Source organism: Antechinus flavipes, chromosome 3, assembly GCF_016432865.1.
Source record: "Antechinus flavipes isolate AdamAnt ecotype Samford, QLD, Australia chromosome 3, AdamAnt_v2, whole genome shotgun sequence".
Taxonomy (NCBI): Eukaryota; Metazoa; Chordata; class Mammalia; order Dasyuromorphia; family Dasyuridae; genus Antechinus; species Antechinus flavipes.
Genome location: NC_067400.1, coordinates 286,337,288 through 286,350,944, shown reverse-complemented (window position 1 = coordinate 286,350,944; position 13,657 = coordinate 286,337,288). Strand labels below are relative to the sequence as shown.

General features: G+C 33.8%; 1 protein-coding gene across 1 annotated transcript in view; it reads right to left on the bottom strand.

Annotated features, from left to right (window-relative positions):
- Positions 1 to 3,547: 3,547 nt before the first annotated feature.
- The window catches only part of EIF1AX (eukaryotic translation initiation factor 1A X-linked), a 34,270-nt gene continuing 24,160 nt past the window's right edge, over positions 3,548 to 13,657 (bottom strand). The window contains exon 7 of the mRNA XM_051985131.1: positions 3,548 to 12,828. Within this exon, the coding sequence (XP_051841091.1) occupies positions 12,823 to 12,828 (6 nt within the window). The 3' untranslated portion in view covers positions 3,548 to 12,822. The remainder of the gene's footprint in view (positions 12,829 to 13,657) is intronic.

The window sequence follows — 13,657 nt, the reverse complement described above, 5'->3', positions numbered from 1 at the left end:
GCCTCCACTCATCTCTTTTCAAATATAGTAAAATAGTTCATTTCTACTTCATTGCCTGCTTTCTTGCTTCCTCCAATTAGAGATTTTTACATTTTCTTTCCCCTTAATCGCCCCTACTCCCCTACTTCCCAGACCACTGGAATTTGTTTTGCTTAGGACTGTTCCCTTACCTATTTTGTCATCCCTCTTAAACCCCTTTCCCCTCTCACTCCCTATTTCTGTGATAGGATTTAGTATATTTCTACACCTCGCTCTTTGTGTGTGGGGGTTTAGACTTCCTTTGTCCAGTTAAAAGGAAGGTTTCGTGGAACACCTGTTCACACAGCCTCAATTTCTTGGTTGGAAGCTTATGTTTGGGACAGACTTTATTCCCATGCCCCTGGATGGTGAAGGTCCTGAATGTGATAGCTACAATTAAGCCTCTCCTTCAGCTGTCTGACGCTATTCTTTCTTACGATTGCCTATGTTCCCTCTTATGAATCTGTCTCAACACGGCTCTGGATGTGCGTCCGGTTGCCTTTTTGCCACTCTCCTGTGTGGGCACTGGTTGGGGCCTGTCTCTTGCCAGGGAACAGGGACTGCCCTGCTGGGTCTGCAGGGATATACTGCACCGAGAACTTGTTCAGCCTGTTTTCTCTTGCAGCTGGGACTTGGTTGCCCTTCACTGGGTGCTTAAGCCTGTCTCCTTCCAAGCCTTGAGCTTTCAGTCTGGGTGCTTTTCCAGGCCCATCTCTCTTGTTATGGGACTACTTTGCACTGTCTTCCAACTACTCTGACATCTCCAAACAGGGTTTCTGTGTGATTCTAGCAGTCTTTTTGTACAGTTATAGATGAGGGAGGTTATCATACTTTCTAATACTCTTTCAGAGCTTTATTGGTGGAACTGTTTAGTAACATTATCTGCCTTTGTGTTCCATCCTTAAAAAAACTTTTTGTTAATGGTTGAATATTTTATTTCAATATCAGTCCATTGATAATGGAGGGTGTTATACAGAAGCTGTTGTTTTAAGGGTGCCTTCCAGTTTAACAGTGCTAGCTGCTGGAGGGTAGTATGGAGAATGAAAATTCCAGCACATGTGGTGGTAGTAGTAAAATGGGAGTTGTGCAGTAAAGCATAGCTTTGGTAATGTGTGGACAGAATTAAGTTTAAACTACATGCACAGTAAAGGCAAACTTCTTGCCAATATTGTTCTGCCTCAGTCTCTCTTGTGGCAACCCCTCCCTTTCTGGCCACTAGGCATTCCAAACTCCAGATGGCTTATCTCAATCAAATACATCCCCATCTCCTGGTCCAGATATCCTGTCTCCTAGCTCCTTCCCTCCCAACTTACCAGAATTTATGATCCTTCCTCCTTACCCCCAACCTGTCAGAACTTAACTTATGGTCCTTTCCTTACCTGTTTCCCTGATGGCTTATAGGAAACTCCCTATAAGAGCCTCTGGAATCCCTTGCTCATTGTTGGATGCTTTGAGACAGGAGTGTCATCCACCCGGCTGAGAGTCAGACATGGATCCTGTCTGGCTGCCAGTTCAGACTCTCCACTAATAAAATATTTTATTAATCGCTATCTTGCCTCAGTTTCTCCCACATTACAATATAATTAAGCATCTGCCAGTTGGAGAAAGGTCAAGAACAATATGGGATTATCATACTGATCTTTTCAGAGGTGGATGGATTCAATGATATAAGAACAAAAGTAGCTAATTGATTATGGATCCCATATAGTCTCCCACCCACTGCCATAAAGCATCATGGTTATCATGTCTAGACTGATGTTTTTGCAAAGCTATTTAGTTCATATGCTCAAAAAGTTATCAAACTGTGATACCCTTTGATCCAGCAGTGTTTCTACTGGGCTTATATCCCAAAGAGATACTAAAGAAGGGAAAGGGACCTTTATGTGCCAAAATGTTTGTGGCAGCCCTGTTTGTAGTGGCCAGAAACTGGAAAATGGATGCCCATCAACTGGAGAATGGCTGGGTAAATTGTGGTATATGAATGTTATGGAATATTACTGTTCTGTAAGGAATGACCAGCGGGATGAATACAGAGAGGACTGGCGAGACTTACATGAACTGATGCTAAGTGAAATGAGCAGAACCAGGAGATCATTATATACCTCAACAATGACACTGTTTGAGGATGTATTCTGATGGAAGTGGATCTCTTCAATAAAGAGAGCTAATTCAGTTTCAATTGATTAAGGATGGACAGAAACAGCTACACTCAGAGAAAGAACACTGGGAAATGAATATAAACTGCTTGCATTTTTGTTTTTCTTCCCGGGTTATTTATACCTGCTGAATCCAATTCTCCCTGTGCAACAAGAAAACTGTTTGGTTCTGCACACATATATTGTATCTAGGATATACTGTAACCTATTCAACATGTAAAGGACTGCTTGCCATCTAGGAGAGGGGGTGGAGGGAGGGAGGGGAAACATCGGAACAGAAGTGAGTGCAAGGGATAATGCTGTAAAAAATTACCCAGAACCATGGGTTCTGTCAATAAAAAATTATCTAAAAAAAAAAAGCTATTTAGTTCAGCAAATTGCTAATTGATGGGCACTGATAATTTTTGTTCAGTTAAATACAAGCCAGGGTTTATCAATTGTTTCTATTTGATGTGGCTATTAGCAAGGAGACATAAATGTGCTAATCAAAAGAGCACATTCTTTTACAGCTGAAAAATAAACACACACATCAACATGTTATGTTTTTAAAAACGCTTAAATTTGAAGTCAGATACTTTCATGAAGGAAATTTATACCGAAATAGAATGGTACCATTTTTATTTTTATGCATAGTATTTAGGACCTCAAAAACTGTGTGGGGATAAGAAAAGGTGGAATACATGTTGATTATTTTGTAGGACTTTGATGGCAAAGCTAACTTAAAATATGTAAAATCTCAGGAGAACAAATGAGATTAGTCATGGGTGGATTACTGAGGTGGATATATCTTTTGAAATGAGAAAAAACTGATTTCACCCTCTCATTTATATATATTAACTTCTTTTACAATTCTTTCTACAATTGACAACTTAACTTAGGTGTCTTGCAAAAACAAAGCACCTCTGACTTTTCCTTTTTAAATTACTATTCAGTTTAATATTCACAAGTTCATATTCAATGAGATAACTTAAGATGGATAGGCAGTATGTTGAAATAGATTGGCTTTGTAAGTTAGGAAAACTCCAACAATTAAGTGCTTAACTATAACACATGGGGCTTTGTGACTGAGTTAAATTCCTTAACTTCTCAGTGACTTGTGCAAATTCTCTATAAACTGGCAAGCAAGCAGCAATCTGCTAAAATTACTAACAGGTTTTCTAAACTCAATAAAAAAAAAATTCAGTTTCTCCACTCAGATGGCATACCTAGAAAACTTCATTTTAAATAATATTTATATGTGTACATACTATAGTAGTTTTGGATGTCATTAACTTCAGAAATACTGAACAGTGTTATTTCCAAAAGGAAGGAAACAGACTAAACTACTAGGCTGGAGTCAATAAAAATTCAAAAAGTAGCATTCAACAATGCAATTTAATTTAATCAACCTTTATTAAGCAGCTACCACGGGCCACAGGCACTGTGAAAGGTATTGAGAATACACAGATGCAAAACAGTTCTGCTGTCAGAATTTACAATCTTAATAGACAATTTGGATTTGGTATTTTTGAGGAAAAAATGGACAGAACAGCCTATTCCAAAATCTTTTAGCTAATTCTTTATGTACCAGCTTCTCTATTAGCTATTAGTCCCTAAATTAGGGATAAGGCAAAGTCCAGAATAAACTATTATATTTCCTCTACTCAAATATATATGAAGATATCAATTGTAGTATATGCAGATACTTGCATTAAGCAATCTCCAATTCTTTGCAGCTCTCATGTTGAATTTATGTTCTATATATTCTATATTATAGTAGGATATACAATTTTTTTTCCCAACTAGATTTAAGTTTCATACCCGTTTTTGCCCCAGCACCTCGTAAACCTTATTTTATACATATTAGTTGTTATTTGCTGAATTTGAATTTACAATTTTCCCCTTTCTAACTCTAAACAATATTCAAACATACACTGAGCTTCAAAAATAAAAAGGACTATATAAACTCAGTAACAGTAATAATGGATAAATAGGTAATCTGAATCAGGAAGACCTGGGTTCAAGTTCTGCCTCAGATACACTCCAGCTGTGGCCATCTCAATCACCTGACCTTAGTGCCTTTAGGCTATTCTTTGTTAGAGTTGCTGACGTATTTGCAGTAATTTGTCTGGATCAAAAAGAAGTTTCCCAATAGCTCACATACTAATAGATTATTTTCTCTTAATAGTTTACAATACCTATTCTGATGCTATGATTGGAACTCAAGTCTTCCAAAAGTATATACATTTATTATTTGAACACCTGGCACATAGTAGGTGATTAATGCATTTGCTCTAATAGAAGAAATGAGTTCTACTCCTGATTCTGTCCCTACTGAAGTGACTGTTGGTAACCTTAAATCTTGAGACCTTCGTTTCCTCATATATATATATATATATATATATATATATAAAAGGGGGCTTATCACTAAGGTACCTTTGTATACTGTATTACTCAAAATATTCCCTGCTCTTCCAGTCTCTCCTCCCCCACCTCCCGTCTCCCCCCACAAATACCTTGTTTAGTGCTTCATTTGAAAATACCTAGTGTTTAGTTATTACATGCTTCTTTCACATTAAGCAAATTTGCAAATGGAATATGTGAATTTTTGCCATTACAAGAGTTAAAACTATAGATATATATGATTTACTCATGTTTTTGGTTATGTTGACATATTATCTGAGGTTTATTTATAGTGGCCCAGTTCTTTTAGATCTTCTCCAGAAACCAGGAGGAAAAAACTTCCATTAAGTTCCTGAAAAGGAAAGCAACAATACAATTCACATCAAATTCTTAGCTTAAATCACTAATAGTGCCTACACACTCAATACTACTCTATTATTGCTCAATATAATTGTACTAAGCCCATAAGGATGCAGAAATTAAAAAAAAAAAAAAAAGAGAGAAGTCCTGCCCTCAAGGATTTGGGGATGGGGGAAACATAATGAATTTTAATTTAATTGCCTGTTACGACCTAATTCTTCTGAGAAGGGAATCCAGAATACAAACAAGGCTGAGAAACCTCTGCCTTAGATAGTATTTCCCTTCTCATTCATTTATTTTTTTAAGAGAGGGAGGTCTCTTTTTAGTGTTTTAGCAGAACCATTATATTCCTTAAATTACCACTTTCAAAAAGATCATTATATTTTTGTAGGAAGACCTTTGCAAAATTTAACAGAAATGTATAGTCTGGTAGGTTTGGCATGAATTAAAAAAGTCATTCCAACAGATAAAGATCTTAAAACACTTTGGGAGATATTTTAACTATTTGGCAACAAATTAGAAAATCCTAAATTTAAGAGGCTGATATATAATTAAGTTTGATCAAAAGATGTTTTCCTTAGAATATTAAAATAAATTAGTTGAAATTTATGCACAACATAAGCTAGTTTGATATTTCAGTCAACCCTACATTTTATATTTGGAAGTGAGCACAAAAATGAAAGCATTTCTTGATCAATTCTAAAGGATGTGGCTTCCTTCAAAACAATGAGATGATTCAAACCAGTTCCAATTGTTCAGTGGTGGAGAGCCCCATTTACACTCAGAGAGAGGATCACAACATGGCATTCTCAACTTTGCATTGTTTTCTTTCTCAGGTTTTTTTTCCTCCCTTCTTGATTTGATTTTTCTTGTGCAACAAAATAACTGTAAATGTATATGTTATTGGATTTAACATACTTAACATGGATGTGGGGGGAAGGAGAAAATTTGGAACATTTGGAAAATTTGAAAGTTTTTCAAGGGTCAATGTTGAAAAATTACCCAGTATTTGTTTTCAGGGTGCTAATCTGCCATGAAGAGGATTAAGACTCTATATAGGTAGCTCTAGTTAAAAGTAATTCAATCCAAATGAGTTTGTTGTCTAGAAGAGCAAAAAGCTGAAAAATGGGGATGGGATGACAATCTTCAAGGAACTTAAAAATTGTACAGATACAAGGGATGGGATAAAATGTGATTAAGTAAAATAGAACAAAATGCTCTAAGGAAACTTGAGAGAACTCTCAGCTGGAAGTGGGTAAGGGTTGTTTTGAGAAGGAATTAAATTTTCAACAGATTTCTACAGAGAAATGACCTACTAAGTGGATGGAAAAATGTTTTGTATATGTAAATATAATGTGTAACACATAAACAGTGTAAAGTAGTAGTATATGGGTTGGAAAGTTATCTCAATTGTTGAAGGCTTTAAATTACCCAGAGTTTTTACTTTACCTGAGCTTTTTGAAATGACTAGACAGGAATATTGGGTGTGTTGGGGGAATGAGGCAGAGATGTATATAAAATAGATTAGGAAGAATGGAGATGAGTCATAGTAAAAACTTTACTGATAAAAGGTAACAAAGCCTTTCACTAGAACATCAAGAAGGTGGTGTCAGTTTATTAAAGCATCTATATGCCAGATTCTGTACTGCTTGCTTTCCAGTCATCTCATTCCTCACACCACAACCCTGGGAGGTAGATACTAAACTGGCAGACAGCAGGTATCTGAGACCATATTTGAACCAGGTCTTCCTGAATCCACCAGATTTTTATGTCAAAAGATATAAAACAGGTAATTTTCAGAAGGAAAAAAGTTGTCAATAGCCATATGAAAAATGCTCTATTAGAAACAAAAATTAAAACTTCGAGGTACTACTACACATCCCACTCATCAAATTAATAAAATTGCCAAAAAAACAAAAAACAAATGTTGGAGATGCTGTGAGAAATGAAAATACACTGTTGGCATAAGTGATCTGGTCTAGCTATTCTGGAAAGCATTTTGGTGGTAGGCTCCCAAACCTATTAAAACTCTGTATTCTTTAAAGATACTGTTCCTATGACTACACTTAAGAAAAGATTATTAAAAAAAAAAAGGAAAATGATCCATTTACAAATTTTAATTCAAGTCTTCTTGACTCTGAGTAACCCATTTGCTTCTGTGATAAGATTATTCTTCTAAGAAATGTTGAAAAGAAGTTTCAAACAAACCTGGGAAAACTCACATGACCTTCTGAAGCAAAGTGAGGTTAAAAGAACCAGAACTTATAAAAAATAACAGTGTAATTTAGACAACTTTGAAAGATTGAGGAACTTTGAATAATACAATGATCAGGACTCATGAAACATGCTATTCACCTTCAGAGAGATGAATTCAAGTGCAGTGAGATGTGAATATCTACATATACACATACACGTTTTTTTGTAGGTAATGTTTTGCTTGACCACATGTGTGTAATGGTTTTTTCCCCCCTTGCTTTCTAAGTAAGGGAAAAGAGATGGTTGAGAGGTCAGAAATCCAGAGATCAAAATTTAATTAAAAAAAAAGTTAGTACCTGTCAGTACCTCTAGGCCAAAAGTGAGGTTATGGAAGAGGTAGTTAAGTGTCCAACACTGTAAAAATAGATCAGGGGCTAAGAAGCTGCCAGATTTTAGAATGTAGTCAAAGTGATGGGGCACAAAAATTAAGCTGCATAGGATTAAAGATGAGTGATACATGAACATAAACATTTGGAGTACAGACTTTCAGCTTCACAGATACAGGATAATAGCCTGAAGGAACGACCAGATCAAGAGAAGGCTCTTCTACTTTTTTTGTTTTGGATAGAGGAGACTTGACTGTTTTTATAAGCATGGATAAACTGTTACTTTAGTCTCTCTTTAGGAGGGAGAGGTTGAAGACAAGTGGCAAAGATTTTAGTTTAAAGGGAAGTCAAAAACGACTAAATCAACTTCTTGATAAGAGCCAGGAGGAAATGGGCTAAGTGATATGGTTAAAGCTTTGGTAAATAAAGGGGCATTTTCTTTATTTATTTACAAAATATATGCATAGGTAATTTTTCAGCATTGACCCTTGCAAAATCTTCTGTACAACTTTTTAAAGGAGCATTTTCTAAGAATTCAAAGGACGAGTGATGAGTTTTTTATGTGGAGATTCAAGCCTAAATGTCTGGTTACAGGTATTTTTTAAAATTCACAGAACAAAAAATTCATAAAGAAATAGAGATAAGCACAACAAATTTGAAACATACTGAATATTTAACCATAAGAATACTTAATAGCTACAATTTTACATATAATCTTTTCAAAGTCTACTTCTTATGGGGGCAAATTCATTTTGGAAGATGTCTGAGGTCAGAATAAAGCTCTGTTAAAAAAAAAAAATCCCAACCTAGTCGTCATATAGTAAAGCAAATTATGGGGGAGAGGGAATATTGGTAGTTATGGGAGTCAGTCTCGGATTAGAAGATATCTATGCAATGGTGATCAACTGGATTTATATATAATGAAGAAAAACACAAAAAAAAAGCTCTGAAGAATGCCCTTTTAATAGTGGGAGGAAATGAGAGTTGAGAGAAGGCTTAATGGACTTATATGATTTGGAGAAAGTCACAGTTCCTCAACAATAAAATAAGGGTGTGCGGGTGGATCCACCAAATCTCTCCCAACTGTTAAAATTGCATGAGGTAACATATAAATTGACTGTTGGTTGACTTAACTTAAAATGCCATTTAAATTTTCCTATGTTCACATTTAAGTGTGAACCTAATTAAAACGCCATGTTTTTAAATAAAAAATTAGGTGAAATAAGGGCAATTTTGTATTGATAAGGAGACCCAATCTCTTACTTTTTACTTGTGAAACTTTGATTTTTCAATTACAAACTAAATCCTTATGCGTTAATTTTTGATATACAAATGGATATTTCTTCAAGTAACTTAAATGAATAAGACAGTAATTTTAAAAATTCAAAATTTAAGGAAGTCCAACCAGAATAGACATTAACTTACCTTTTACTAACTAGGTTAAAGATAAACAGTTTATTTTTTTTTTTTTTTGCAATACTAAAGGTTTCTTTCAATCTCTATGGCAATCACATATAATTTAAGAAACATATAAAACTTAAGATTCAAATTTCAGTCTATAATCACTATCGAGGCTAAAAACTACTATATGAATTTAATGGCTTTCACTATAGTATATCATAATACACTAATCAGGAAGGCTCTTTAAAGACTACATGGATTAATACAACCTTTCTGAGTAATTCATTTCACATAAAATAAAATCCTAGAAAATAAGTATTTCATTTTCAAAATTAGATGCTATTTAAATAAGCTTCTTACTGCCATAAAAAAGAACTAATCAATCAATACATTATCTACTTAAAAACACAAACTAGGCGTTTTATTCAAAAGTCTGTGATTACTACCCTAATAGGATTGCTGTTAAGTCAGCACCTCTAACTTATTCTTATTGATGTTACTCAACATCATATAATGTAATATTTTTGTGTAATACAGTAATTAAGTTAAACTACCAATCACAATTATTTTAAAAGCAAGTATATTTATCACCACAATGTCAGAGACATAGTGGTAGGGTGAATCAAAGGCAATTCATGACTAAAGTACAAGTATTTCTAAACATGCAGTGTTTACAGATTCCATAAATGAGTAGATCTCTTCAGAAAATCATTAAGATCTCACAGCATTTAACAATTAAGGTATTAAATGTTGGCACAGTCTTTACATATTAATTTGGCCATCCAGTCACTTAAGTGATATAGTATATCTACACTCTTAATGGGAGGTGAAGGAGAAAGATCAATAGTGCAAAAAAGTGCATTGAAAGATGCACTCTAACCAAATGCATTATCAATAACAAAGACAATCTGACCATTTCTCAAATTCATCAGCACCATATACACTACCAAAATGTTCTAGATTTTAAAATTTTTTCTGTGCATACCGTATCATGTAAATATTGTTGCAAGAATCAAAGAATGTGATAGTGAATTCTTTTGAACACTCCCATTTCTTATAAAAAAAGTTAATCAGAAAAAAAAAAAACCATTATGAAAATCCCACAACCAGTTTTCTAACATGAGTTGCTTATCAACCAAACCTTAAACCCTAGTCACATTTCAATCTTAGATCAAATAAGATTCAACCCTAAAACCAGACCTATCTTATTGTTGCATTGACAGCATTAAAACTGTCCATGGTTAGACATTAGTCTAGGCATAGCAAATAGTTTTAGATATTTGTTATGCATGGGTTAATTAGCCATAGGAAAATTCCTAAGTCTTACTTAGAGTCTATTAAGACTTTTTTTTTTTTTTTTTTGGTAGAATAAGTCTTCCTTATAGGAACTTGCAGAAAATGCACTGATGTGTGAAATGTAGAATGCGGAGAATTTAAAAATACCTGATGTAATTTCATAGGCATCATGTCATTTACATAAAGGTGCTATCTGGAGTTCTAAGGTAAATATTTAATTTGGACCATAATAAACAAATCTAATATTTATACTTCCCTATCAGGAGGATATCTATTTGTATTTATCTATCTATATACTGTTAGTAAGGCATTAACGTTATGCCTTCTAGCAACTCATCTAAGTGATTTGGATAAAACTCTCTATAGGCAGTATGGCTACCTTGAGGGAATCCTTATCACACAAGTAAATAAATGATCAATACAAAAAAAGCCTTTAGCACCATTTCCTACAAGTATTAGAGTATTAGTAAGGAAAATGAAAAGTCCCTTTTCCATATGTCCAATCAATTACCTGTCTTGGGTCACTTACCTATTAACTAGTGATACTTAGATATATGTTAAAGAAAAACTGTGTTGTTTCTACGCTCTCCCTTCCCTAGATCCAAAGGTTTTACTCTTTGCCTCACATATTATACCAAGGTTTCATATTAGCAAAGGACAAATTTTTTTTTAAAGGATAAAGCTTTCCCTCTATTTCATTGTATTTTTCCTCATTTGTAAGATTCACATGGGCCCAAACTATAAGTTTGATTTTCTTCCTCAGTATTGCATAGGATAAGAATGTGGCTTATTGTATCCTTATATAGTCCAGCCCTTTACATGACTTCATAACTATTAGTTGAGAGGCAGCATGGTGTGGAAAGAACACTGGATGTAGACTAGAGACCCAAGTTCAAATCCTGGCTCTAACACTTAACTTTATGACCATGGAAAAATTGCAAACTCTTGAGCCTTAGATAGCTCATCTACAAAGTAGGGATAATAGCTGCACTACTTACCTCCCAGAATTGTAGTGAGGAAAGCACTTTGTAAATCATAAAATACTGCACAAATGATTTTTTTATCATTATTAAAAATCTTAAAAAATCATGTTGGAGGGAAATAAAGATCAAATAAAACAAAGTTAAGCTAGAGGCAGAGTGATATAGTAGAGTGCCAGTCTTGATATTAGGTAGACTTGAGTTCAAATTCTGCCTCTAACAGGTCAAGTCACTTAACTTCTTAGTGTCCCAGACAATTTTCCAAGATTGTAAACTATGTAACAGCTGCCCATCTGTAATGGTAGAGGAAGTTTCATACACCAATTGAATCACAGGTGCAGACCAAAAAATAAAATAAAATCCAGTAAGGTACAAAAATATGTATGTAACAAAACACATCCTAAAACACAAAGTAAGGCTAAAATATGTTAATCTCCATATAATAATTTAGTCTTTATTAGACTTCTTTAGGGGTAGTTTTTCCATTCAGAAACTGGAGACTATCTTTCCCATTGTTTTTTTCCACCCCTTCAGGTTAATTTTGGACAAAAACTTAATTTTCAGACGTTGACATCAAATTTTCATTTATACACCGTAATTTAAATGTACATAAACTATCCAAAATTTTATCTTGCAAGGTACATAACTTTTGAAGGTTAAGATAAAATGACAATTAAGACATAACCCTTTGAACTAAAAACATTCTACATGTTTACCTTCAAAAGATAATTATTCATTTATTTTTATTGTTTGGGAAACTTTCTTGGCTGTTAAATACAAAAAAATTCTGCAAATAATATATAACTATATCTGATGTTTTAAGGTAATTGGGTGCCACCCAGTGTTCAATTTCTGCAACTACTAATCTTACAAATTCAAAATAGTTTTTTAAAACACCTGCATTTTTGAAATGCTCTTTTTAGATTTGACTTTTTTTTTTATGGTGGCAACAGATGAGATTACTGAGAAAATGTGTGTAATATCAAAATCAGTATAAAAATAGCCATAAGCTATTAAAATATGAAAAAAGACACATGCATTATGACTTTAAATGCAGATTTCTGCCTCCCTTAAATTTTATCAAAAACTCGAAGTTATAGGCAACTGGAACATACAGAAACACTCTGTACAGTGAAAAGACAAATTCAAACTAGGGATTTAATTATAATCCATGATAATCATAGGGCAAACAATTTATTCAAAACATCAATTTACTGGAAGTGAGGTGGTCAAAACAGGAAAGGCAGTAATGCATTTAAAAAAAAAACAACCAAAAAAAAAAAAAAAAAAGAAAAAAAAAAAAAAAAGAAAAAGAAAAAAAAAAAAAGGAAAAGAAATCCCCCCCAAACGGAAAAACCAAATGGATGTGTGTTATGGTTCTTTACCCAAACATTGAAGATCTAATTCACCAAAGAGACAAAATGGGCTTAACATTTCGCTTAAGGTAATTCAGCATTATCAGTTTTTAAAGAAATATAAATATTTTAAAACAAACATCGAAAATAAATCAGTCTGGTTTAACAAGCTGCACTCATGCTAATGAACTTTCATTCTTCTTAACAGGATGGGACTTGGCCAAAAATCCAAATGAAATTATCAAAGTTGAACAATCCTCAGAAAAATCGGAATGTAAATGTTGAGTTCGATTTAGATCTGTAAAATAAAGAGAATAAAAACAAGATGATTTCATTTTTAATAAAACCGTTGATTGTTATCTTCTAACATAAAATTCTATAAGTCATCCCTGTTTTAAAAATAAACATATTATATATGTATAAGTACAACTATATATATATAAATAAATATTATAATATCTATGTATTAGACCCAGATCTGAATATTTTAGGATGCTTTTCTCAGCTCTAACAGAGTTCTCTTTCTTGGACTCGATCTGAGGCCAATCAACAACAAAGACTAGGTATAGTCCTGTCAGACTTTGGAGAGATTTTAGGTGTACAACTGTTTATGTAACTCTCTAATATTTTACAGCTATGTGTCTTCCTACTAAACTATAAGTTTGACTGGGATATTTAATAAAGCATTTATTCAATGAACTTACAAGGTAATAGGAGCACTAAAGAGAACAATACATTTTCTCCAACACCCCAAATCCTTTCTCATCATTTTTCTCCTCTCCCCTTTCTATCTGCTTAATGTTTCCAGGAAAACTTGATGAAATAAAATGTTTAAATACTCTTAACTTGTTTTGCTTACTTAGCTACTTAGTTATAAGCAATCTCTGGCACATATAATTTTGTTTAGTAACTTGTAAGAAATGAAAATTAACTCTTTATGCATTCAAAGTTCTTTTCTAAGGGGCCAGACTTCGATTAGAAAAGGGATTTGATTAACAAGATGTGGACGGTAATGTCAAGGCAAAAAGATAAGATTCCCTTTATTTCTGGCCAAAGAAAAGGGAGGAGAGGGGGAGAAGGGAAGAAGGAGAAAGGAGAGACCCAAACTAAAGAGAAATCCTTGGTTC